This window comes from Carassius auratus, chromosome 31 (genome assembly GCF_003368295.1).
Source record: "Carassius auratus strain Wakin chromosome 31, ASM336829v1, whole genome shotgun sequence".
NCBI classification, from domain to species: domain Eukaryota; kingdom Metazoa; phylum Chordata; class Actinopteri; order Cypriniformes; family Cyprinidae; genus Carassius; species Carassius auratus.
Genome location: NC_039273.1, coordinates 1070433 through 1097557, shown reverse-complemented (window position 1 = coordinate 1097557; position 27125 = coordinate 1070433). Strand labels below are relative to the sequence as shown.

The following is a 27125-nucleotide window of genomic DNA, read 5'->3' as shown; positions in this document are numbered from 1 at the left end:
TGATAAATGGACAATATAGTAGTTAAGGTGTATTTCACAGACGGTTAAGAGGAAAAAGAAGAGGAAAAGGGCTAAAGCAATGCGACAGAAACAACTGAAAGCCTCAGCACAGGAATTGACATCAGAAGAACCAGCGTTCGACGTCTGTGTATAAAAGACTGAGAGAGAGACTCGACAGATGGATACTGAATAGTGCAGTATCCCTGATACCAGCTGATTATACCTTGATTTTGAAACTTTGCTATTGTACTTTGATATAACTTTTGTAAACTTTAATAAAACTTGTATTTTATTATTGACAAGTTATTGTCTACAAGAGCAGTAATTTAAAAGCCGTAAGCAAGAACTGACCACAGGGAAGTCTTCTGAGCAAATTGTAAGTACTATTGGAATGTTTATAGTTTTGTCCAGAGATTTGTTCCTTACCTACCTGAGAATAATAAATAAATAGTTAAAAGGTGTATAGATAAAGGAGACACCATAAAACAGAGGCATGGAAAGTGTGCGAACTGAGGGAAAGTGAGAGAGAAACAGTGAGCGAGGCGAGCCGTGGCAAGAGAATAATACTGCAGAAAATGAACCACCCCTCCCTTCCCAGCCAGCAGAGCCTACGCAACAGAAGAGGGAGAAGCAGGAGTTCCTGAAGATGAACAGAACAAGACACAACACGACTCAAAGTAACAGCAGACCACACAGAACTGCTTTTTGTGGCATTTATTAACTAGTCAGGACAATTCAAACTACTACTTGTATGAAAGACATCACATACCTGCATCTGAGGACATCATTAGAGAACCAGTGCCATGGTGTGAGAGGAACCACTTCTACAGATAGTGAAGATGTCTTCACTCAGAGTAACTGAGAGTTGGGAGAAGGTGGACCTGATGTACATCTCTATCGAATTCACTATCGCTCTGGCGTCGGTGCTTGGGAACGTGCTGGTGGTCCTGGTGGTTTACATGAACCAGACTCTCAGAGACCCAACTTTCTGTTTTATCGTTTCTCTGGCACTGGCTGATATTGCGGTCGGCGTTCTTGTCATTCCACTAGCGGTGGTCCTCAGCTTGGGTCTCAGCACACTGTTTTACAACTGCCTCTTCATCTCCTGCCTCCTCGTCATCATCACCCAAAGCTCTATATTGTCACTGTTTGCCATCGCCGTTGACCGCTTCCTACGCGTCAAAATCCCCACCAGGTGAGTCTGAAACACTGAATAAAGATTCAAAATGTTCTGTTTAGTTGCATGCCGTGTGATCATTACCTGACATCAGAAATCAGTGAATGTGAAATTATTGAAACATTCAAATTAAAATGCCAGGGTGTACATTTGTTGGTATTTCTTAGGGTGATGCACAAGGAATGTATTCAGCATGTTTCATAACTAAAAACAACTCTCACTGAGAAATTTCTAGTGAATTTCACAATCACAGAAAAAAAAACCCACTACAGTAAACACACAAGGTAACATACTGAATTAAACGTGAATTTTGAGCACAAAGGTTAAAATAATATTTTCTTGTAAAGCATACTTCAACTATCTTTGCTTTATTTGAGAAAAATATTTTTTACAAACGTATGTCTATTAGTGCAAAATGATTAGTACTGCTTAGGTAAAACAGAAAAAGATCAATTGCAAAAGACAAATTTAGTTTACTGACTTATTGACTATTTTGGACATATAAAAAAATGCTGAAGCATTTTGCAAGCTTAGTTGTAATGAAATAACTTTTGAAATGACTTTTGCATGACACAAAGCAGTAATGTATTGTAGAGCATTATTGCTTTCATGCAAAAGGATTGTGATAAAAAAAAACAGTAATGCACTGTATAATAAATGGTTTTGTTTATTAATAATTATTTTTCACCAAGCTATTTAGTTTTAAGAATGGCTCATTCACCACCAAAAAAAGAAGTCATATCTTCTTGGATTTTATACATTCGCATTTGTCTGATATAGATAACACTTTAATGCATCAGCTTTGTTTTATCATATTTCTTTGCCAGACAGCAGGACAGCAAGATATTCGTAGCTTTCTTCGATGCAAATCAATGTGCTGGTGTAATGCAAGGCTTTTAACTAAATGAAACCCCTGCAGTCTGTCAAAGGGAATGATCACTGGTTCGATAGTATTTTGGAAGCGTCCCTAACCACTCATTTGCTTGATGTTTGAAGTCATATGATTGTGGTGAATGGTAAATTGAATATATTAAAATATTTATAAATAAAGAGATTTAGAAAATGTACTTATACTGCCTAAGGAAAGTCTGACTCATTACCATTTTTACTACAAACTTAAAATAAAATAAAATAGTATTTCATATAAATTTAGACTTACATTTTTGCCTGGAGGATGATAAAACAATGGAAAAATATCCCACAGTCTAGCCATAGCTGGAAAAAAGAATATCATAGAGATCAGTGAGCAACCAATGACAATAACATTTCATTCACAGAACCTAGTTGCTTAGTACTATAGTACTTGTTTGACTTGTTAAAGGGATAATTGACAAATAAATTGATAAATAAACTGACAATTCTGTCATCCTTTACATTTCTTCTGTTGAATACACAAAAAAAAAAAAATATTTTGAAGAATGTTGGTAGCCATTGAGTTCCATAGGATGGGTGAAATAAGACCTTTCGAAATTTACTGATCCATGATATTTCCAAAATTAGCAGTGTGCATTAAATTGAATTGCACTTGCATTATCGCTTGTGGTTATCATTGGTTTTAAAAAGTGTCTAATTTTATTGTCTTTGCATTGTTTTAACAGGTATAACATCACTGTTACGCAGAGGCGGGCGTGGGTAGCTGTGGGTTTGTGCTGGCTCATCTCATTTCTGACTGGTTTAGTGCCAATGGCTGGCTGGCACCGCACCCCACCCATAAATGTGAGCACGACGGCCATCAAATGCCAGTTCACCAACGTCATGTGCATGGATTATATGGTCTACTTCAACTTCTTTGTTTGGGTGGTGGTGCCCCTGACCATCATGATCGGCCTGTACGCCGAGATCTTCCGTGTGATCTGCCGCCAGCTCAACCGTCGAGCTGAGGCCACTTGCGACTCAAGCAAGTACTACCATAAAGAGCTGAAACTTGCAAAGTCGTTGGCGCTAGTTCTGTTTTTGTTTGCACTATGCTGGCTGCCATTGCATATTATGAACTGTATTGTGTTTTTTTGCCCCACATGCAACGTGCCCAAGGGTGCTTTTTACTTTGGCATCTTCATGTCACACGTCAACTCTGCACTCAACCCGGTGGTGTACGCCTTTCGCATCCAGCGCTTCCGTGATACACTGATTCAAATCATCCAGCGATTCATGCTCTGTAAAACCCCATCAGCCAACCTGAGCCAGCATGATCCTGGACCCATCACAGAGAAAACCCAAGTTCAGTAGCAACTAAGACTGAAGACTTTAGATATACAAAGAATCCAATGCAACCTGCAATATGGTGTAATAAGTCCTGCTTTCTAAATAAAAGAACCAGTCAGCGGTTGGTAAAGTCATTGCATTACTGCAGTTGCCATCAGGAGCCGCAGGTGTAATAGAAACAGTCAGCGTTTTTAGAAATGCACGTAGGATTGCAAATGCAATTTGGCTGGTCCAGCCTGAAATTTAAGCTTTTTAACGCTATTTGATCATAAGAAACAACATTTATGGACCGCTCATGTCTGATTTTGTTGATTTCCCCATTTAAGTTCCCTATTTAGATGTGGTTTTGGGTGCCTGAAATAACTGTCTGATGGCATTGAAAATATGGAACAGACTTTCATACACTGTCTGGGTTGTAGCAACTGACTGGCAAAAGGAACTATGCAAATCAGGAAACAACACAAATATACCCAAAAAACGCATTTCTCCATTTTACATTCTGATTCAGCACTCTACATAGTGGAGGTTGCAGCAAACTACTACAATCTGCCATTACTGCAGTTCATGCACCTGAATCAGCTCTTTAAAATACAGAAAGTGCACTAGTCTACACTGTGTCTGAAAATATGCCCAATTATAAAACTCTTCTCCATCATCTGATGAATTACTGCTGCCACAATGTCTACAAAATGTACAAACATCGCTTTTCCAGCTATATTGTGAACATTCAACAATACGCCTTATTTGCATAGCAAGGAGGCGTGTTTGCACTTGTCAGAATTACTTGAATTAAAAATTCTAAGTGCAATGCTATACTGCAACCGGTTAAGTTAGAATATGTGAATAAGACATAGTTGGTGTTTTTTTTTTTTTTTTACTGAAATATTGAATGTAAGAGCAATGTAACTGTAAAGTGTGTTTACTACTGTGAGTTCAACTATGGACAGATTTGTTTGCACATGTGAGTGTTAATTTCTTCAATTAAAAATCAATATCATGCATTGAAGAATTTACATTTATTAAAGGTGCTGTATGTCGTTTTTTTTTTACCATACCAAAGTATAAAACACGATAATATATTCACAGATATTTTTGAAATATACTAAGTTAACTTCGATAAGCCATGTGATTCTAACTTTGAAAATGTGCATTATATGTTGGAATGGAATATGTGACTCCGCCCACAGCCCATTTAATCAATAGTATTTTGACATCCTGGGTTGGCGGAGCAGAAAAACAGCATATTGCAGCCTTGGAAGCCAGAAAACAAAGTGGGTCAGATATTTCAGATTCTACCTGACCATAAGCTTCGACATCCATCTAAAAATCTCTATGGGAAGAGGATTATTAAAACACAGATAAAGTAACTCATCAGCTAACAGTGCAAGGCTTTTCACCTTTCGTTGTTAATTTTGCTCATTACAAATATCTTTTTAAAACAGTAGACAGGCCAGTCTTCAGGAAACCTGTTTGGCATTTAGCAACAATAGTGATTGACACAAAAACCTATAAGCATCTACCTAGCAACCACCTCACATCATGCAAACAAAAAAACAAAAAAACAACACACACACACACACACAAAACACCTTAGCAACTGGATAGCATCACCTGGCAACCCACAGCTTTAAAGTCTGGATGTCAATATTGTTAAAGATGATTCTTTAGACTTCAAGAATGAGAATAATCCTTTTACAATATTTTTTATAACCTTTTACATCAACATCATTTAAAGGTGGTACAACATTAAATATATATTTATACCAGTACATTAATGAGAATTAATATTGAGTTTAATATTCCTATAAGTATGCTTAATTTTCTTTTTTCAGCATACCCCCCCCCTTTTTTTTTTTACTTGTACAGTACATGCGTTAAAAATTGTTTTTGTATCACAATAAAAATTCCAATAGATGTAGCTAACAAACTAAGATAACAGCAAATTCACATAACACACAGCCTAACTGAAATTTAAAGTTAGATACTGGAAATGTATAATAGTAAATATACAGTAAGAATTTGCATTTAATATGACCTGCATGGCTGTGCCATTTTTCCAATGAACTGTATGCAAATTGGTAAAGCATCAAGATAGATATGAAAATGAATTTAGGATAATATATACATATATATATGTATGTTTACTGAGATGCTTCCAGTGTACTAGAAAGGCCACAGGGTTTAGATCTCAGACTCAGCATGTCTGGTTCAAACCAACTGATTGACCGCAGTGTGAATGCTATTTCTATAGATTAGCAAAACAAAAGGAAGCTCTGGTCAAATGTGGGATATGTTACAGACACACTGACAGCAAATTATGATGAAGTGACTGACAACTGTGACCTTCACCATTCCAGTTAGTAAACGCTGGAAAAACCTATAAAAATATACCACGTCAACGGCAAGAACACAACAGGGCCAGTGTATCTTTATGAAATCTTGAAACGGTAATTATGTTAGCTTGACAAATATTAAATCACTATAAATACAAATTGACTAGAAATAGCCTAGCAACCCTCAAAACAACTTAGAAAGCACCTACCGATTTCTTAGCAACCATGCAGCTCACATTAGCAAATGTTTAAAAGCAGCTTATTAGCAACAACCCAAAACACCTAAGCAAAAACCTAGCAACCACTCATAACACATTAGCAAACATGGGTATGACAATTTCATCTTTATATTAACTTTTCAACTTTCTGAGGCAAGGCTTTTAGAGGCAAAAATCAGTTTTTGTTTTCACATTTTTAAATAATATTACATTTTGACACTGAATTAGGCCTTATATTATAGTTCCACAGACTATGAAATTATAAAATATGTGAAGCTGGTAAGTGACATAAAATGAAAACGAATAACAATATCAATTAATGGAATACAGTAATTCTCAAGGTGCTACTGTCACAGTTCAAAATTGAGTACAGTTATTTCAATCGAGAGTTATCTGGTTTGCGGTGATCGGTGACGTTTGAAGTGGCGCGGGACACGTGCAGATTATGACGTCACGCTCCCAACAGCTCATCTAAGTTTCGCATCCGGTTGAAAATAATATTATTAGCCTTAAAATAAAGCGTCACCTATCTATAATCTCGATCTGACAGCGGCCTCGTCGACCTCAGGATCACACTACGGATGTGTGTTATTCGGGGTTCGTGTTTTCAAAGCATTATAATAACGTTACTCAAAGACGGATGTCAACAAAGTCGCTGGTTAGCTAGCTAATGCTAACAAACAGCCTGTTCGCCGCGGTATTTTAGATTTATTTGTTTGTTTACATGTATAAAATAACCACACGTTGATATTTGTTTATATAATTGTTCAATTCTAAAGATAACATATTACTATTCTTGACTTTATAATGTGTGAATGCTAGCTAGTGCGTATGTTGTCTAATAATACTGAACAACAGCGATAGTTATTTAGTTTCACTAAAATTTATTTCGTGTTTATCTGTGTTGGTATACTTAGCTTTTCTACATTTTCGTGGTTTTTAACAAATAATGCATAATGTACCATGCCATTCCTAGAAGTACCACGGTACATTATGCATTTTATATATATATATATGTATGTGTATATATATATATATATATATATATATATATATATATATATACACACACACACATGGTACTCTTGCTGGTGGACTGACGAACAAATTGAACTCTATTATTTTGTCATTGCCAGGTTGAGACTCAAATTTTGGGGCTGCTGTTAACCTTCCCATCGAGCCGGTTTGGGGACGTGTGTCTATCCCCCATCATCTCTTGGGAGATGGGTAGTCATTTCCGCAGCTACGTCTGGGATCCAATCCTCATCATCTCCCAGATTATTCTCATGCAGTGCATCTACTACAGCTTCTTGGGTCTGTGGTTGGCTGGTGTTGATGGTTTGGTCCATACCAGTAGATCACTCGACCAGGTATTTAATTACGAGGTAGGTAACTGTCCAAAATAGGGGTCAGAATAAAGGTAATTGAAATCGGTATTGTCAACCTAGACTTACAAATAACTAGGTGATTTTCTGTCAAGGTTCTTGGCTTTTCAACAACACAGGGTCGCTTGTCTATGATGGCATTCATTCTGAATTCTCTCACATGGTAAGTTTATATCAAAGGTTTAGTTCACCCAAAAATGAAAATTATGTCATTAATGACTCACCCTCATGTCACCCCAAACCCCTAAGACCTCCGTTCATCTTCGGAACACAGTTTAAGATATTTTATATTTAGTCTGAGAGCTTTTGTCCCTCCATTGAAAATGTATTGATGGTATTCTGTCCATGTCCAGAAAGGAACTAAAAACATCATCAAAGTAGTCCATGTGACACTTGAGGGTCAGTATGTCAACATGGACAGAATACCGTACATAGATTTTCAATGGATGGACCGAAAGCTCTCGGACTAAATGTAAAATATGTTAAACTGTGTTCCGAAGATAAAAAAGTCTCACAGATTTGGAACGACATGAGGGTGAGTCATGACATAATTTTCATTTTTGTTTGAACTAACCCTTTAATGGCATCTTATTCCAATAATTAATCTGACATTTTTCTAGTCATTTTTTTCTATGTGTGTCTTTCTCAGCGCTCTTGGCCTGTGGTTTTTCATCCGACGGGGAAAGCAGTGTCTGGACTTCACAGTGACAGTGCATTTCTTTCACATGATTGGCTGCTGGATCTATAACGCCCATCTTCCAGCCGCCCTGTCATGGTGGTTGGTCAACGTGGCCTGCATGGCCCTCATGGCGGTCATCGGCGAATACTTGTGCATGCGGACAGAGCTCAGAGCCATCCCTGTCAACACGGCACCTAAATCCAACCTATGAGGACTGTTTGGAGACAGATGTGCAACAGCTGGTGTGTACGAGGTCTGGCCTGTTGACTAACACTGCGGTGGTTTTCTGGGAAGATGACCAGAAGTGACTTGGTTGTTCTGTGATGTTTTGGTCACATCACTGTATTTAATCTGGATGACGTTGAGATGTGCCACATGGGTTTCATGCTGCATCGCATGATGATCCTATGACTCTCCTCAATCAGCATCATTTTCAAAAAGACTATTGTAATTATTCTTATTTAGGACCAATTCTTCATCATTCATGGATGGCTACTGAAAATATGACATTTGTCATGGTCCGTTTTAAAATTACAGAAACACCATTTATGTAAATCTTTATCTAAATAAAATGCAACGTAATCCTGAATACTTGGATAATGGTTCCTATTGTTTTGGAAAGAATTGTGGTTTTAATGTTTTATCAGGTCATTCTTTTACAATTACCAGTGACAGTATTTCATTGACCTCAAATAAAGTTTAATAATTGAGTTTTAAGTCAACATGAAATCAAACCTGACACTGATTGATTTCTTGATGCATGTTCCTGTTATTGAGCATGTTATTCCAAAGCACAAAGTTTAGTGTCTGCCTACTAAGGGGTATTTTTATTTATTTTTTTCATTGAATGTCCTCCGAAATTAAATTTCTCTCAGAAATCTCACATTAAGGAAGTAATATTGGTTGCAGTTAATGTCGGTTTACTTACTAATGTATTTTGCTTCTGATTTTGACCGTCACATGACCGTCAGACACAATCAGTTTGCAATGAGTAACTGAGTGATATATGTGACCTTTTAGTGAAGTTATGAGGCAAATCAACTAGATTTTTGCACTTACTCTGCAATAAATCAGAAACTGAAACAACTGTTTTTCAAAAGTGTGAGCTTTGGCTTGCTAAAAAGTGTATATTTTCTGTTAACCATGCAACATCCTTTTTCTGAAACACTTTAAGGCCACATAATACTGACGGCTAATATATATATTTATATATATAAGGCTTAATTTTATTTATCATGATTCAGGCTCAAAAAATAAACTTGGAAAGTGCAAAAGGTGATGCAACCAGTTTGACATCTAGCTGTGTTGCAGATGCGTTTTGGTGAGACTTTGTATCTTTGAATGACTGATCAACATGAAACATTAAAGCTGCACAGTGAAACATCTCATGACAGTTGTGTGGTTTCTCACACATGTGGAATAAAACTGCTTTAATCGCTTCAAGATGTTATTTTCTCAAGGTTTTTGTCAGAATAAAACTACATTCTGCAGAGAGACTTATTTGTGTAAATAAGTATTAATAGTTATCCTTAAAAAATAGGTAATAGGTGGTCAAGAAAATGTCTGGGTAATATTGGGTAACAAAAAATGATGATTAAGCCTTTTATGACTATAGCAAATTAACATTATTTTCATTGTTCTTGGTGAGCGATTTATTTTTGTTTTGTTTTTAACAAATTAATACAGTAAGCAAATACTACCTTGATGTTTATCATTTTTTTTAAATTTCATTAATGAGAATTAATCAAGATCAGAGCACTTTATCGTCATTGTACAGATGTGAGAATGCTTTATACTCCAGGAAGCATTAAACTTAAATATGTTAGAGGAAATGTGCTTAACTTACACCATAATGAATGAAACCCTCAACTTGTTTTGATTTTGGTGTCACACGTGACCGTGTGAATTCCCGCCCAAACACGAGGCGGCGCAAGTTACTCCAAACCGCTCCAAACCCAAACAAAGACGTAAAAGGATTCTCATCTTCTACTTCCGGTGGTGTTAGCCCCGCGCTGTTCCGCTGAGAAGATGCCGAAGTGAGTCTTTCTTTATGTTTATTTTGTACAGTCAGGCGATATATACAGAACAAACTGACACCCTTTAGTCGTGAAAGATTAAGTACTGTATCTGACATGCATTTAGGGATTTTACAAAACCAAATTTCAAATACAACCGCGTTTCTCAGACAAGAGCTAGCTCTTTAAGCTAAGTCGGCATTCATTCATGCTAGTTATTCTATGTGTGTGTGTGTGTGTGTGTGTGTGTGTGTGTGTGTGTGTGTGTGTGTGTGTGTGTGTGTGTGTGTGTGTGTGTGTGTGTGTGTGTGTGTGTGTGTGTGTGTGTGTGTGTGTGTGTGTGTGTGTGTGTGTGTGTGTGTGGGAGAAACAATAAAGATTGTACAGGAACACTAGTACCATGGTAAAACTATGAGATTTATACTGTACTTTTTACTGTGCTGCAGTACTTCTAACAGTGTGTTGTTTTTGTCCTTTTCAGGTTTTATTGTGATTATTGTGACACATACCTGACACATGATTCGGTATAATTATATCAACTTTTTCTATAATTAAAGCTGTGTAACATGACATTGTCATCTGTGGAAATGTTCATTGTTTGTGTGTTTAATCTCTGCAGCCATCAGTCAGAAAGACACACTGCAGCGGACGGAAACATAAAGAAAACGTAAAAGATTATTATCAGAAATGGATGGAGGAGCAGGCTCAGAATCTCATCGACAAAACAAGTGAGTGACCAGAATGCTATTCCCTGTTTACAAAGACCCTTTTATCTGATGGATGTATGGAGGTCTGATTTTGCCTCATAGTTTAAAAAAAAAATTGCTAATTGATGAAAATTGTAATAAAAAGGTAATTGTGACCATTTTTTTGCAATTCTATATACTCATAATTCTGACTTTTATTCTATAATTCTGATTTTCTCACAATTCTGAGAAAAAGTTCAAGCTTGAGCAAAGATTTCTTAATATATCGTGCAATTCGTACTTTTATATTAGAATTGCAAAGGAGAGTCACTAATTATTAATAAATGTCACAGTTACCTATTTTTTTATCAGAAAGGTGCTTCCATGGATCTATACTTAAAAGGCATACTTGATATTAATTGTCTTGACTCATTTCTTGATCTTTTAAAGTGTAAAGTTGTTTTTATCTGTGTTTCAGCGGCCGCTTTCCAGCAGGGTAAAATCCCCCCCACCCCGTTCCCAGGAGCCCCTCCACCTGGCGGATCTCTGCTACCACATCCAAATATTAGTACGTTTCAGAGATCCGAAATGTTCACTTCCTTTGGTGGTTGCAATGCATTGTGAACAATTTCTGTGTATAATCTGAATACAGAAAAATATTTTTTCATGCACCATTTTTCACGTCTTTTGATTTTTTTCTGACTTTTTGATGATTATTTTTATTTTATTAAAAAAACAAAACCTGACTTCATTCGGTGTTTGGATTTCTGGACTTGAAATGTACTAAAATCTTAGCTAATGCTTTATTTGCATAATTAAACTTGCAAATTTTCAGAACAAGTTTCTGAATGTACTGACATTATTAGTTTGGAAGCATGATGAAATCATATTAGTTTGTTTTTTACCCTGGTCACCTGCAATGTCTTGTCTTAACATTATATTAACACATTTAGATTCAGAAATTTTGCATATGCCACATAAAATTTTAATATTTAGAGATTGCCATTATATCAGTCACCCTGCTTTCTTAGCAGTCTTTGAGAAACCCATATTGGTCAACCAATAAATTGTTATTTTACTTTAATGAATTGATTAAATTATATGATTAACATAATTTACAAGGAATAACTTTTTTTCTTGCAGGCGGACCTCCAAGACCGGGCATGCTGCCAGCTCCACCCATGGGTGGTCCTCCTATGATCCCTATGATGGGTCCCCCTCCTCACGGCATGATGCCTGGAGGACCAGGTAATGCTGTTTATTTAATGTGAGGGATTTTTTTTATTAATGGCAATCTGAATTAATCATCCGTCACTCTTTCAGGTCCAGGTATGCGGCCACCGATGGGTGGACCTATGCAAATGATGCCCGGGCCACACATGATGCGACCTCCCGCTCGGCCAATGATGCAGGCCATTAGACCTGGAATGGTGCGACCTGATCGATAAAGCCACCATGCTATGATTACTAACCCGATATCCATAAAATAAAAAAAAGACTCAGCCAAATATCCACACTGGTTTTACAGTCGATCTAACAGTTTTATTGTCCATTTGCATTTTATTATGTCTGCAATTCAAAAAATGTTGATTCATCGAGTGACTTGGATTACCACAAGTTCTTGTAAAATCTTCCATCGGCTTTCATTTCATATTTCTGACAGACCATCGTGTATTGTGTAAGAGGTTTGTGTATGATGTGCATTTATTACGTTGATGGATGTTTTGGTTATGTACTGTTAGGTGGATTTTACATCTTTTGTTTTTTTTTATGTATTTTGTGAAAATAAAACTAAAAACTTGAAAATATGTTTTCATGTGGTCTGCTTGTATAACATTTGAATACAAACACAGTCAGTAATGTACATCTTGATAACTCAATAATATAATCGAATACAGAATATGCTAAAATCTAATTGAATGCAATTCAAACACAATGAAAAAAAACGATGAAAATGAAAAAAAAAGTAATAATCTTTGATAAACTTTTTGAAAAAAATTAAGTATATTTGAAGAGCCTGCTACATTTGTGTGACTGAGTTCATTTCTTTCATTTTCATTGTGTTTTTCTTCTTTTGTAATGGCATATGTTTGATAGTTTCTGAAAAAATTACGTTCCGTTTTATAAAGTTATGTTCATTATTACTGAACTAAATGTAATTCCATAGATGAGGAGATACCCCCTGACTTTTTAAAGTGCTTTGACTGCCTAGAAAAGCGTTAGCTATATAAATATAAGGAATTATTATTATTATTATATATTGTGCAATTCATACTTTTAAATCAGAATCGCAAAGGAGAGTCACTAATTGTGAAGAAATGTCCCAATTACCTTTTTTTTTTTTTGGAAATGGGCTTCCATGGATCTATAGGTTAATACGCATACTTGATATAAACTGTCTTGACTGATTTCTTGACCTTTTAAAGTGTAAAGTCTCAGCGGCCGCTTTCCAGCAAGTTAAATTCTGAACCTGTTTCATTCTGCAGTCAGATTTCTGGACTTGCACATTTTAGCTAATGCTTTATTTACATAATTAGACTTGACAATTTTGAGAACAAGTTTCTGAATGTAGGTACAGACATTAATCAGTTTGGGAGTATAGTGAAATCAAATTAGTTTGTTTTTTTACCCTGGTCACCTGCAATGTCTTGTCTTAACATAATATTAACACATTTAGATTCAGAATTTTTGTGTATGCCACATAACATTTTATTATTTAGATATTGCCATTGTCACCTTGCTTTCCAACAGCCAGTTGGTCAACCACTAAATTGAGATTTTACATTAACGAATTGATTAAATATTAACATAATTTACAAGTAGGGGTCTAAGATAAATATCAGCCATTAAATAATGGGCATCTCGTCAGTAAAGACTGTTCTTTAATCAGCGGTAAATTCCATCAAGTGCTGATGTCACACAGAGCAGCTGTTACTATGCCGAGCTGACTGACAAGCTGCTCAAATCCACGCTGATGATCAACAGCTGCTCTGTGAAATCAAGCACCTGATGGAATTTACCGCTGGTTAGAGAACCGTCTTTACTGACGAGGTGTGCATTATTTAAAGGCCGATATTTATCGTACACCAGTGCTTACAAGGAATAACATGTATTTAGGTGGACATCTTTTCCGGCCCCGTTTCTCTTCTCAGGGCACAATGCCTAGAGGACCAGGTAATGCTGTTTAGTGATATTTTATTTTTTCTTAATAGTGATCTGTGTTAATCATGTGGCTTTCTTGCAGGGCCAAGTATGCAGACACTGCCGCCTGGACCTACGCAAGTGAGGCCTGGACCTAGGCAAGGGATGGCTGTTCCACGCATGATGCAAGATCCCGCCCAACCAATGCAGGGCATTAGACCTGCTTCCTTCGGTTAACCCGATATCCACAAATGACTGCCAAATATCCATATCCACACTGGTTTTACAGTCGATCGAAGAGTTTTATTGCCCTTTTGCATTGACGTCTGTGGTGGGTTGTGTGGTTTTTTTTTTTTTTTTGAAAATGCAAGTGACTCTATCACAGATTCTTGTAAAAAGGAATTTAACCTTCTATTGGCTTTCACTTCATATTTCTGACAGACCATAGGGTGTTGCATAAGGTTAGTGTATGATGTTCACTTATGTTGATGGATGTTTTGGTTCTGTACTGTTAGGTGGAATTTTGGAACTTGAGAAAATAAAAATCTGGCATGTTTTCATGTGGTCTGCTTGTATAACATTTGACTAGAAAGGCAGTCCGTAATGTTTCTTGATGACTCTCAATATAATCCAAGCCAGAATATGCTAAAATTGAATCCTTTTCAAACATGACTAAAACGGCGCAAAAGTCTACTGAATTTGTTCGTTTAATGGCATTGAGAGAGTATAGTGATCGTTCTTGAAGTAAGGGGAATGAACATTCAGGACAAAAGGTACATTTCTTAGACCTCCTTTAATCGTAGTCACTTCACCTTCTACGACAGTGGTGTTTTATATTGTTTCCATCTGAGGTCCACGTTTGGACCCATTTTGTTTTAAATTGCACAAATCCTCAAGCAGTTCTTTAATGAACATAGAGTCCAAAGAAACCATTTTCAGGTATATTCTGTTAATGTCCTTCTGGGTATGATAATAAACCAGTTTAAGAGGAAACCTTGAACACTAAACGTACAGTGTTCACACAGTGCTCAGAAAAGAGAAGTCCAGTTTGCCAGAGATTCCACAAACTTCTGCTTGCTTGCTTTTAAAGACCTACAGTTTTCATACAATCATGGCCAAAAATATCGGCACCCTTGGTAAATATGATCAAAGAAGGCTGTGAAAATGTATCTGCATTGTTAATCCTTTTGATCTTTTATTAAACATTCACAACACCGAGTAAAATATCTCTGAAGTATATTCCCATTCATATTCACAATTTTGAGCGTGTCAGTGTGATTATGAACTTATCTATCCATAGCTACCTGTTTCACAGAAATATAACAGGGGGGAAAACAAAGCCCAAATTCCTTTAATCCTCCATCTCAATGAGAAAAAAACAAATAATATATTTCTGATGTGCGGCAAAAGATAATTGAGCTTCACAAATTGGTGAAGTGGCTTTAAGAAAAGAGTTAGAGCAGTGAAAATTCCCATTTCCACCATCAGGGCAATAATGAATAATTTCCAATCAACAGAAAACTTTTACAAATCTGCCTGGAAGAGGACATGTGTCTATACTGTCCTAATCCAAAAACAAAGTAAAGCATATTCAGTTATCAGACATGACTGGAACGTTAAATGGGAATGGCTTCTATGGTCAGATGAAACTAAAAGCAAACACTCAAGATGGTGTAGCCGATCTGACTCGAATCAGACAAATTAAAGAGTCGATCAGGACTGTGTTTGAAACATGAGCCGAATTCCTCAGGAAATCATAAAACATTCTGTGCCACAAGTCCCAAGCAAGAGTACCAACCAACCAACTTTCACAGAACAGCTTTCAAAATTAAGGGCCGTTTCATAATCAACGCATCTGTACGCATACGCGTCCCCGAGGCTATGCATTGTTACGCTTCGGCCGCCATTGTGCGTCGGTTCGTAGCCAAATGTGTCGTCCTAGTTTTTGATACGTGACGCGCCGTTGTCGGTGGGGGCGACATTGCAAGTATTGTACATTAATTAAAGTATATTGTGTTTACATAAGAAGAAGGTTTGAATACAATGGAGGGCGAAGAGGAAAAATTATGCAAACTTATACGCATTCATCCACATTTATCTCTGCGATGCCTTTGTTGCCGCAGATGTAAAATCAGCAACAGAATGCCATTGTGATCTGAATATCACGCGACTCGAGTCTACTAATATCACCCTGACTCTACTACCCCCTGTTGCGTGAGCGATGTATTGCATACACGCATCTCCCATGACGCTTGCGTCCACTGTTTAGACTATGAAAGGGAGCGCGTCGCTCACGTTGCTTGCTCACGTTGCTTGCTCGCGTTTCTCGCGTTGACTATGTAAGGGCCCTAACACCACTAGAACAATGATTGACAATTTCAATTCGAAGAAGAGATTGTCAAATTTGGCGCAATTATTTGAGATGCAACGCCGGACATCACATGTAAACCCATGAGAGTTATACACAATATCTTTAAACACTTCCCCCACCTAGCAGAACAAGACTGAAATTCCTAAGGGAGGGGGGCCTTTTAACCTCTGGTCTCCACAGAAATCTTTGTCAGATAATGACACAGAAACTGTCTTGTCTACATATATATGGACCAAAATGAACTCAAAAGGACTTATAAATGAATATCAGTCCATCGCTTCACTCCATATTCATTTATGTGTAACCCACACATTTGACTATCATGTTATGATCAATTATTGTGTATGTCTTTTAATAACTATTGGATAGCTTAAGGATACATATCCATGTTTAGTGTGTACGTGTTCAAATCTGTTAGCTTGAAACAGTCATGACCATCAGTTATTTGTCAAATGTATCATATTCTTGTTATAGGAATCATGTCCAAAATTAGACCCTGCAAGAGCGAGAAAATTAGGACCACATGCTTGATATGATTTATGATACCCCCGAGCCAAGACAATATCTGATTGGTCAAGACAACATTTGAGGTGTGGCCAACAGGCCATTTTAAATACTCAGGACACCATAAAAATTCTGCTTTTAGTTTTAGCTATGCTTCTTAGCTTTTGCTATTAGTCATGTTTTCTTTTAGTTTTAGCTCTGATTTTGCTATCAGTCATGCCAGCTTTTAGTATGCTTTTAGCTTGTAGCTTTGCTTACTAGCTTTAGCTTTTAGCCATGCATGCGGTGGAGTAACCCAGTACCTGTGTGATTCTTCATAGACATAAACAGAGAGAAGTAGTTCCGGCTACGATATTCTTCCGCAAGACGCAAGCAGTTCTGTTTATTAACCCCTAGAGCGTCAAGAGTTACCTACTGCAGCTTTAATGTCCGTATTCAAGTTTATTTTTGCAGTAGGAGACACTTTGGACAGTCTGTTTGGTACGGCAGTTAAGTGCTAATTTTGCATTTCTCTTTCTCTCTTGCATACTCACTCAATTTCTTCCTCATTTGGACTCACACATAAAGTTTCACCTGAGTCCCCTTCAATTCACACCTTGGTGTCCGGAAACTTGAAAGGTGGAGTCAGCTACACAAGGAAAAATATATGAATTCAGAAATGGGAACGCTCTAAAATCTCTATAAAGTTGTCAGAGCCCAGACAGGACTGCTAATTAAATTGTAAATATTCAAAATGTGATACAGCATTTCTGAAAAGTAATACTCAAAGTTCACATTACAGGATGTGACATCATAAGTGAAATTAATCTTGAGTTAGCCTCTTTGGCAATCTTGAGTTAGGAAATGGGACAAAACGATGGCAAACGATGGTTGTTAATGAGTGAGGATGATTGAGATGTCTGGACGTTGAGGATTTGCAACACAGTCACAAAGAAATTAGCACAACTTTGAACATGAACATTTTAAATGATTTCACTAACTTGGTTTTAGATGTTTTAACATTCAAAACTATTCTTGGCGTTTCTTCATTTTTCTTACTTTTCTAATCAATATGTTTTCTAGGGAATGTTTTTGCTGATTTATTTATATCTGCTGTGTCTCACTCTAAAACATTCAATCCAGCTTGATAATATTACAGAAATGAGTACGATATCAACATTTCAAAACCTGTCAATTAAACAGTAACAAAACAGAACAAGATTAATATTTTTCTTGTCATGTAAGCTAACTATCAATCCACTAATCAACAATGGAAAACTTTACCTATTAATTTCCATCATGTTTAATGTCTTGCAATTCTGTAAATATTCAAATCTTATTTAATAAAGGAAGACTTAGTAAGAAGAGCATTTTTCCAGCATGCATCAATGAAGTGTTTAAAAAGGAGGAGGAGACCGAAAGAAACTCTGGTTTTACAGAAGAAATCCTGCTCCTGACTAGGTTAGGTTCATAGATTTCCAAATCACCAGCAGTAAATATTGTGCTAGTATTGAACTACAAGCAGCAAGACAGTTGCAAGCCTTTGATTGGAGTTATGTAAAGCTTTTGATGGGACAGTTAGGTCCTAGAGATGTGGTGACAACAGCTGCGCAGACGGGGCCCAATTAGATTTTTTTTGTCATGGGGCCCAAAATTCCTGGCAGCGCCCCTGTTAATAGGCATACTTGATATAAACTGTATTGACTCATTTCTTGATCTTTTAAAGTGTAAAATCCTTTTTATCTGTGTTAGGGTTAGTATTATTTTATAAAAAATATCCCTAATATGAACAAAACGAAACAAGAATTTTGAACCTAGGAGCATGATGAAATCAAATAAGTTTATGTTTTTTTACCCTGGTCACCTGCAATGTCTTGTCTTAACATAATATTAACACATTTAGATTCAGAATTTTTATGCCACATAAAATTTTATTATTTAGATATTGCCATTGTCACCTTGCTTTCCAACAGTCAGTTGGTCAACCACTAAATTGAGATTTTACATTAACGAATTGATTGAATATTAACATAATTTACAAGTAGGGGTCTAAGATAAATATCGGCCATTAAATAATGCGCATCTCGTCAGTAAAGACTGTTCTCTAATCAGCGGTAAATTCCATCAAGTGCTGATGTCACACAAGCTGCTCAAATCCACGCTGATGATCAACAGCTGCTCTGTGAAATCAAGCACCTGATGGAATTTACCGCTGATTAGAGAACCGTCTTTACTGACGAGGTGTGCATTATTTAAAGGCCGATATTTATCGCACACCAGTGCTCACAAGGAATAACATGCACGGACTGTTCATACGACCCTTATCACCAATGGGTGGCCCGCCTGTGATCCGTAGCACTACTCCTGGGATGATACCTCGAGGACCAGGTAATGCTGCTTAGTTAATTTGAGTTTTTTTTTTTTTTTTAAATGCGATCTGAGTTAATCCTCTGGCTTTCTTGTAGGTCCAAGTATCAGGCCACCAACGGCTGGAAGTACGCAAGTGATGCCTGGGCCTCGGATGATGCAAACTCCCGCTCGGCCAATGATGCCGGCCATTAGATCTTCTATGGTGCGACCTATAATGTAAAGCCACCGTGCTATGACTCCGAAAGCGACTCCGCTAAATATCCACACTGGTTTTAAAGTCGATCGAAGAGTTATATTGCCCATCTGCGTTAATGTCTGCAGTTCAATAAAATGCGAGTGACTCGGACTATCACGGTTTCTTGTAAATTAATGAACCTTCCATTAGCTTTCTGCATATTTCTTACAGACCATCGTGTTTTGCGTGAGGGGTTTGTGTATGATGTGCATCAATTACATTGAAGTTTTATGTACTGTTAGGTGGATTTTCATGTTTTTTTTTTTTTTTTCCTCCATGTTTTCATGTGGTCTGCTTGTATAACATTCGACTCGAAATTCAATGTACGTCTTGATAACCCCTAAAGTCAGAATATGCTAAAATCAAATGCAATTCAAACACGACAAAAACCGGGCAGAAAGTTTATTGAATGTAGAAATGAACAAGATTTATCAGAATATCAACTAGATTTTTTTTCACTTACTCTGCAATATCTTAATAACTCTGTGATCTCTGTTTTTCAAAAGTGTGAGCTTTGGATTCCAAAAAAAGGTGTAAATTTTCTGTTAACCATGCAACATCCTTTCTGAAACACTTTAAGACCACATATTACTGACGTCAAAAAATGGTCATATTCCCACCCAAACACGAGGCGGCGCCAGTCTTACCTACTCTTACCAACTACTCTTCGACAAGAGCTAGCTTTTTAAGCTAAGCCATTTAATTAGCTTCAAAAATTTTGAACACAATTCTATTTGACAGAGGGTTGAGTGGTGCGGTGCGGTGCTCTCACTTGCCCTTAAAATATTTCGTAATTTTTGGTCATACAGATAAAAGTAATAAATCTTTTGAATCCAGAAAGACTCCACATTTATTTGTGTGCACTGAGATAAAAAAGGAAACGTTGCGCGTTTGTAAAATAATTAAAGCAAATAAGATGTGCTTTCTGCAGTCTCATCATGTCCACTTGAGTGAGAAACTTTGAAACTCTGAGTATGAAAAATAAGTCTAGAGAGTGAAATGTCTACTTAAAAAAGAAAGAAAAGAAAACGTGTGTTAGCATGGATAATTTACATAAAATTTAATTTGTGTGAAATCCACGATGTGCATTGTTTAAGATGGGTTTTAGTTCACTAAAATAACAAAAACTACATTTTGGATTTTTATTCACCTGGGGCCCGTTTCAATAAGGAGGTTCAACCAACCATGAATTTAAACTTGAACTCTGAGTTGACTTACCCTGAGATGGGAAACTGAGTTTTCGGTTACAGAACAGCTGAAATGAGTTGGTTTAATGAACTCTAAATTGACTGACTCTGAGTTAAGCGCGTGCACCACAACTATAAAAAGCCATTATCAATGGAGTGCCGATATTATGATTCACCATGACAAAAGCTCCCGCCAAAAAGCTCTCTGCATACTTCAGACTCGATACAAATGTAATTCTTATCAGTGTTATAATATCATAGGTGATAACTGGAAGAATATTAGATTAATGAACTAATAGCTAATCTTTTTTATGGTATCTCATGGGCAAAAAATATATATAAAATAATAATATTACTAATAAAATTTTAAGTGCATTTTTCTTATTTTATAAATGATCTGCCAATGGAGTAAGACAAATATGCTGGCAGATACATAGGCTACTAGGCCCATTTGCACATAAGTATTATTTTGCATTAACAGGACGCAATAATAACAGATTGTTCTTTTTTTATTGAAAATAAATTCTAATGTGCATGTGATGGGTAAAGTGAGAAGAACAAACTTGGCAAAAGCCGGACTCAAACCCAATCAATCGCGTTAAAAGCTAGTTTTCCGTGCCCAAAACATTACTGCCTACACCATTGAAGACATTATTCTCATGTGTCGTATTTAACCTTATGTGTAGTAGATTTGTTCTTAGTAATAGACACTCAGAATGATCTTGTTTTCCATTTGCATTAAGATTATTTTTATTACCACACTGGCATATAATTTTACTTAAGTAAATTTTGGGTTTTCATGAGCTGTATGCCAAAATCATCAGTATTAAAACAATAAAAGACCTGAAATATTTCAGTTGGTGTGCAATGAATCTAAAATATATGAAAGTTTAATTTTTATCATTACATTATGGAAAATAATGAACTTTTTCACAATATGCGAATTTTTTGAGAAGGACCTGTATATATATATATATATATATATATATGTATATATATATTTGAATTTAACTATAATCAAAGCCAGAATATGCTAAATTCAAATTGAATGCAATTGAAATACAAGAGCAAAACAGAGCAAAAGGTCTATTGAATTTATTAGTTCAATGGCATTGAGAGAGTATAATGATTATTCTTGGATTAAATGGAATGAACATACAGAGTAGTATGAACATTCAGGACAAAAGGTACATTTGTACTTTAATCGTAGTCACTTTACAACAGCTGTGTTTTATATTGTGTTGTCAAGTGCAAGCATTCTGTCCTGATCCTGGTGTGTTTCTGACATCCTCACACTCTTTCCAACCAGGAAGAAGAGAGGATACTTATGTAATTGGTGTAAAAGGGTTAGTTCACCCAAATAGCAAAATTATGCCATTAATAACTCACCCTCATGTTGTTCCAAATCCATAAGACCTCCGTTTATCTTCGGAACACAGTTTAAGATACTTTTAATTTAGTCCAAGAGCTCTCAGTCCCTCCATTGAAGCTGTGTACGGTATACTGTCCATGTCCAGAAAGGTAAGAAAAACATCATCAAAGTAGTCCATATGACTGTGGCGAGTGGGGCGGGGCCGAGAGGCGTGGGAACGAGGAGTGAGGCCAGGTGTAGTGATTGGAGATGAGCTACACCTGAGCCCCACCGCTAGTATCGAGTCCCACGTAGGAGATGGAAGGATATAAAACTGGAGTGACGACCGTGAAGGACGAGAGAGGACCAGGCCTGGGACATTTGTATTTATTTTGTGATTATTAAAATGTATTTTGATTGTGCGCCGGTTCCCGCCTCCTTCTTCCCGATAAGTAAGAAGTTCATATCGTTACAATGACATCGGAGGGTCAGTTAGAATTTTTTGAAACATCGAAAATATATTTTGGTCCAAAAATAGCAAAAACGATGACTTTATTCAGCATTGTCTTCTCTTCCGTATCTGTTGTGAGAGAGAGTTCATATCAAAGCAGTTTGTGATACCCGGTTCACGAACAAATCATTTGATGAAACCGGATCTTTTTGAACCAGTTCACAAATGACTTAAGCTGCTAACCTTTTTAATGTGGCTGACACTCCCTTCAAACAAACCAATATCCCGGAGTAATTCATTTACTCAAGAAGTACACTGACTGAACTGCTGTGAAGAGAGAACTGAAGATGAACAAAGGGCCGAGCCAGATAATGAACAATAGACTGACTCGTTCACGAGTGAAGAATCGGTTGCATCGGTTTTCAGATCACCAGTAGTTCTTTCGGACAGTTCGATTCAATTAACCCGTTGAAGAAAACGGTTCACCGGTTCTTTTGCGCTCTACGTAATGGCGTCATTGGCGATGTACTGTTTGAGTAAATGAATTACCCCTAATTATTGGTTTGTTTTGACCCAGAGGGAGTGTTAGCCACATTAAAAAAGTTAACAGCTTAAGTCATTTGTGGATTAAAGCGTAGTGGAGACGTGAACCATTTAAAATGATTCAGTTCGATTTGGTGAAGTGGTTCAAAAAGATCCGGTTACATCGAATGATTCGTTCGCGAACCGGATATTACAAACTGCTTTGTTTTGACCTCTCTCTCACAACAGACACAGAAGAGAAGACAATGCTGAATAAAGTCGTAGTTTTTGCTATTTTTGGACCAAATTTTTTTTTTGTCGATGTTTCAAAATATTCTAACTGACCCTCTGATGTCACATGGACTAATTTGATGATGTTTTTCTTACCTTTCTGGACATGGACAGTATACCGTACACACAGCTTCAATGGAGGGACTGAGAGCTCTCGGACTAAATCTAAAATATCTTAAACTGTGTTCTGAAGACAAACGGAGGACTTACGGGTTTGGAACAACATGAGGGTAAGTTATTAATGACATAATTTTGCTATTTGGGTGAACTAACCCTTTAAATCGTTTGTCAATATTTGCTCCAATTATGTGACGTTCAAAAGAAATCAAGTGAATTCAAAGAGGAAGCGAGGGACAAGTTGCCTGAGGGGTTTGGAGTTTTTCTCCTTTTCTGCAAATCATTCTGTTCCACAGCTGCACATATTTTCATTTGCATTTTCTTTTCCATTAAGACAAAGAACCTGCTAACTATAAAAATAAAACACTTGTTGTGATGCGAGGCTTTATGATATGTGGCAATAAAGTGACATTTAATTCAGCTCTGTTTTCATATGGCAAATCAATAGCCTAAGTATGCTACATCTTTGCTATTTCACAGTAAGATCATTGCATCAACCTCTGGTTTGATTTCGATTTAGCTGGACGCTTCTCATACAAGTAGAAATATTTTTGCTGATTTACATAAAAGTACTTCTTTTCAACCACAAAGTTTCCATTTCAGGTCCATATTTGGACCCATTTTGTATTAAATGGCACAAATCTTCACCAAGCAGTTCTATAATGTACACCAAGTGAGTCCAAAAAGATTATTTTTAGGTAATGTCCCTCACAAAGTCCTTCTCTGTATGAAAATAAACCACAGTTTAAGAGGAAACATTCAACACTAAACGTACAGTGTTCACACAGTGTTTAGGAAAGAGAAGTCCAGTTTTCCAGAGATTCCACAAATTTCTGCTTGCTTGCTTTTAATAACATAAATGAGTGAATCTCATGAAAAAAACTTCACCTTTCTACCCCAAAATCAAAATAAGAAGCAAACAAAACCTATTTTTAGGATTTTTCATGAAAATTAAGCAAATTACAACCCAAAATGCTTGTTTCCATACTGAGAAAATAATTAAATAGAGTACAATTTCTAAGTATTCGTCTTGGTTGTACTATATTTAATTCATGCTGATTCTAATACAGTAATTATAATGTTTTCTGCCCATGTTACAGAATTTCCAGCAAAGTGTTTCTAGAAATGAATGCCTGCAATGCAAACAATCTTAATAGTCTTGAAAACAGGATTAATTTGCTTCAAGCATCTTGCTTTTGATGTTGGGGTGAAATATGACATTGCTTTGTGAGAATCAGTCAAACTGAATATCATGCTGATTCATATTTTATTATCGATGTGTAACGTCCATTTCCTCATCACCAGCAAATCTGTTTATCGGCTGAGTAATGTCCGTATTCAAGTTTATTTTTGCAGTAGGAGACACTTTGGACAGTCTGTTTGGTACGGCAGTTAAGTGCTAATTTTGCATTTCTCTTTCTCTCTTGCATACTCACTCAATTTCTTCCTCATTTGGACTCACACATAAAGTTTCACCTGAGTCCCCTTCAATTCACACCTTGGTGTCCGGAAACTTGAAAGGTGGAGTCAGCTACACAAGGAAAAATATATGAATTCAGAAATGGGAACGCTCTAAAATCTCTATAAAGTTGTCAGAGCCCAGACAGGACTGCTAATTAAATTGTAAATATTCAAAATGTGATACAGCATTTCTGAAAAGTAATACTCAAAGTTCACATTACAGGATGTGACATCATAAGTGAAATTAATCTTGAGTTAGCCTCTTTGGCAATCTTGATTTAGGAAATGGGACAAAACGATGGCAAACGATGTTTGTTAATGAGTGAGGATGATTGTGATGTCTGGAAGTTGAGGATGTGCAACACAGTCACAAAAAATTAGCACAACTTTAACAGATAACTCCATAAAACCAGACATGAGAGACAAACAGTGCAGTTCAGAAGTAACTTAACATCCAGAATCAACCTCAAGCGAACGGTCCTTTCCACACGATAAAAACCAGCCATGTTCACACTGCAATGTTTGGGAAGCAACAACAGCGTTTAAATGAGAAATTAATCTCCTGAATTATCATTCTGTATGTGTACGAAATACAGGAGTCTTTTCTGAATGCAAAATGCCTGACAAGGTTCACCATAGCAACAACGGTTATAAACACTGATCTATGTAATTATATATAAAATAAAATGTTCTCCGTTGAACTAAATATATCTTTTGAAGAATGTTAGCAAACCAAACAGTTAAAGGCAGCCATTGACTTTCATTGTATATTTTTTTCCATACTGTGGAAGTCACTGGCTGCTAGCAACAAAATATCTTCTTTTGTGTTCAACGGAAGAATGAAAATCATACAGGTTTGGAACAACTTGAGGTTGAGTAAATGATGATAGGATTACAAATTTTTGTGTGAACTGTCCCTTTAAATGTTCTGTGTGTGAATTTGGTTTACAAATGTGGTTGTTACTCCTTTAAAACTATGAGTGAAAAAAAATCGTACTTAGCCGCAGTGTGAACGTGGAACATGAAACAAGACAACGCATAAAACATCAAGAATGTAAAATTGACTTGTGCCATTTAGCCAAAGTAAAACAGCAGATGTCTAATACACAAGTTTTTTTTTTTTTTTTGTGAATTAACAAAGTGGCGCAAACTTAGAGTGGTTTTCAAAACTTTCAGTACATTGTCACAATATGCATAAGCCTTTTTTTTCTTAGTGCTTTTTCTTTTCTTGGCTTCATTATCTTCTCTCTAAAGACAATTGTCACTGTGGGAATTTTTTTAGCAACTGAAAGTAGTAACATTTACTATTTTTATGTCTACGAAAATACTCTCTGCAAATTACTTTGTAGTGGAAAATCTCAGAGGTAAACAATTTTACAGAACAAATCATCAATCACAAAATGAACATAGAGGTTATACACACACTTACTATGTGATGTTAACAATGTAAAGTTACAAATATAGAACTTTACGAAACCAAATGGATTCCCTTATTAGATTTAAATGACAATTAAATTCCAACGAGAAAACAGAATGCAATGTTGTCTTGGTTATTCCATTTTCTTTGGGCTGTATTCTACTCTTCCCATTAATACCGTTTTGCATTTCAATTCCAAACCTCTAAACGCTCTCTTCTTCCGAGGGCCACAGAGCTGCAGATGCCTGGTAAGACAAAAGGAAGCACTGGATGTGATTTGAGATGACAGACCCAAGTGAAGAACTGAAGGGGTGGCGGGTGTAATCTAGTGCTACAGGGTTGGACGAGCGGCGATGGGAAGCTGCGTTGCGTTGCATTCATGATCGTGTAAACTTGAAAAACAGTTCTAGTATTGCTGTTGCAGGCAGAGAGTTCATGGATCTACTCATTTCTAATAAAGTTCCGCTGACATGTCCATCCAGATGTGATGTAGAAATGCTACAAGTGTTCGAGTCAAGTTCGGAGGTTTTCTGATAGAGAACCCTCTGATACGAGGGACCGAACCGTAAACATTCAGCGTAATGTATAAAATAGGGCAGCTTTCAGAGGCGATTTCGGACCATGACGGAAGAGTTAGAGGAGGCTGGTTATACGGCAAATCCAGGGATTCCAGAAATTGTTCATCGGTCAATACGGCAAAAAGGGAAGGTGGGGGCATACGGCTCTCCGAGAGAGCAATGCAGGCAAGGGCCGGGGTCGAGACTGGAGTGGGAAGTAGTCTTGCCCTGAGGGAGGCTACAAATCACAGTGAGAAGGCACAGGGCACTCGAGTTTTGGGGTTGAAATAGGGCAGCAGGCGGGATTGGACAAGGATTGGCCGTGCCCTGCTTCAAAATATGGTGGTCTCATACTTGGTGCTACTCGAAGGCCTGGAGGACTCCCGTGGTTCGTAGAGCCAACTGGTGCTGCCCAGGGACTGCAGGTCCATTTCCGGCTCCAGAGGGTCGATCTGCCGGAGAAGCAGGAGCGAGGA

General features: G+C 37.0%; 3 protein-coding genes, 1 long non-coding RNA gene and 1 pseudogene across 5 annotated transcripts; 4 read left to right on the top strand and 1 right to left on the bottom strand.

Moving 5' to 3' along the window:
- The first annotated feature begins 473 nt into the window (after positions 1-473).
- LOC113050145 (adenosine receptor A1) lies at positions 474-4363 on the top strand. The gene is made up of 2 exons (XM_026212848.1): positions 474-1195; positions 2776-4363. The coding sequence occupies exons 1-2, from the start codon at positions 840-842 to the stop codon at positions 3401-3403; spliced, it is 984 nt and encodes a 327-aa protein (XP_026068633.1). The 5' UTR covers positions 474-839; the 3' UTR covers positions 3404-4363.
- Positions 4364-6355: 1992 nt separating this feature from the next.
- LOC113050142 (protein SYS1 homolog) lies at positions 6356-9382 on the top strand. 2 transcript variants are annotated; one of them, XM_026212845.1, is made up of 4 exons: positions 6356-6627; positions 7067-7315; positions 7411-7478; positions 7965-9382. In XM_026212845.1, the coding sequence occupies exons 1-4, from the start codon at positions 6601-6603 to the stop codon at positions 8203-8205; spliced, it is 585 nt and encodes a 194-aa protein (XP_026068630.1). In that variant the 5' UTR covers positions 6356-6600; the 3' UTR covers positions 8206-9382. The 2 variants fall into 2 exon arrangements, with proteins under 2 accessions (XP_026068630.1, XP_026068631.1); XM_026212846.1 differs by having other exon boundaries at positions 6358-6527.
- Positions 9383-9947: 565 nt separating this feature from the next.
- Positions 9948-12182, top strand: LOC113050141 (U1 small nuclear ribonucleoprotein C-like). Its single transcript, XM_026212844.1, has 6 exons — positions 9948-10030; positions 10491-10533; positions 10629-10737; positions 11174-11263; positions 11839-11943; positions 12019-12182. The coding sequence occupies exons 1-6, from the start codon at positions 10023-10025 to the stop codon at positions 12141-12143; spliced, it is 480 nt and encodes a 159-aa protein (XP_026068629.1). The 5' UTR covers positions 9948-10022; the 3' UTR covers positions 12144-12182.
- A 6762-nt stretch (positions 12183-18944) lies between these two features.
- On the top strand, positions 18945-19406 carry LOC113051078 (uncharacterized). Its single transcript, XR_003276841.1, has 2 exons — positions 18945-19078; positions 19156-19406. It is a non-coding gene; the product is annotated as an uncharacterized LOC113051078 (long non-coding RNA).
- Positions 19407-25820: 6414 nt separating this feature from the next.
- The window catches only part of LOC113050138 (ankyrin repeat and SAM domain-containing protein 1A-like), a 28823-nt pseudogene continuing 27518 nt past the window's right edge, over positions 25821-27125 (bottom strand).

Coding starts and splice junctions, on each gene's coding strand:
- LOC113050145 (XM_026212848.1), top strand. CDS start 840: ATGTCTTCACTCAGAGTAACTGAGAGTTGGGAGAAGGTGGACCTGATG. Junction 1,196..2,775: donor CGCGTCAAAATCCCCACCAG/GTGAGTCTGAAA, acceptor TTGTTTTAACAG/GTATAACATCACTGTTACGC.
- LOC113050142 (XM_026212845.1), top strand. CDS start 6,601: ATGCTAACAAACAGCCTGTTCGCCGCG. Junction 6,628..7,066: donor CAAACAGCCTGTTCGCCGCG/GTATTTTAGATT, acceptor TGTCATTGCCAG/GTTGAGACTCAAATTTTGGG. Junction 7,479..7,964: donor ATTCTGAATTCTCTCACATG/GTAAGTTTATAT, acceptor TGTCTTTCTCAG/CGCTCTTGGCCTGTGGTTTT.
- LOC113050141 (XM_026212844.1), top strand. Junction 10,738..11,173: donor GAATCTCATCGACAAAACAA/GTGAGTGACCAG, acceptor TCTGTGTTTCAG/CGGCCGCTTTCCAGCAGGGT. Junction 11,944..12,018: donor CATGATGCCTGGAGGACCAG/GTAATGCTGTTT, acceptor TCACTCTTTCAG/GTCCAGGTATGCGGCCACCG.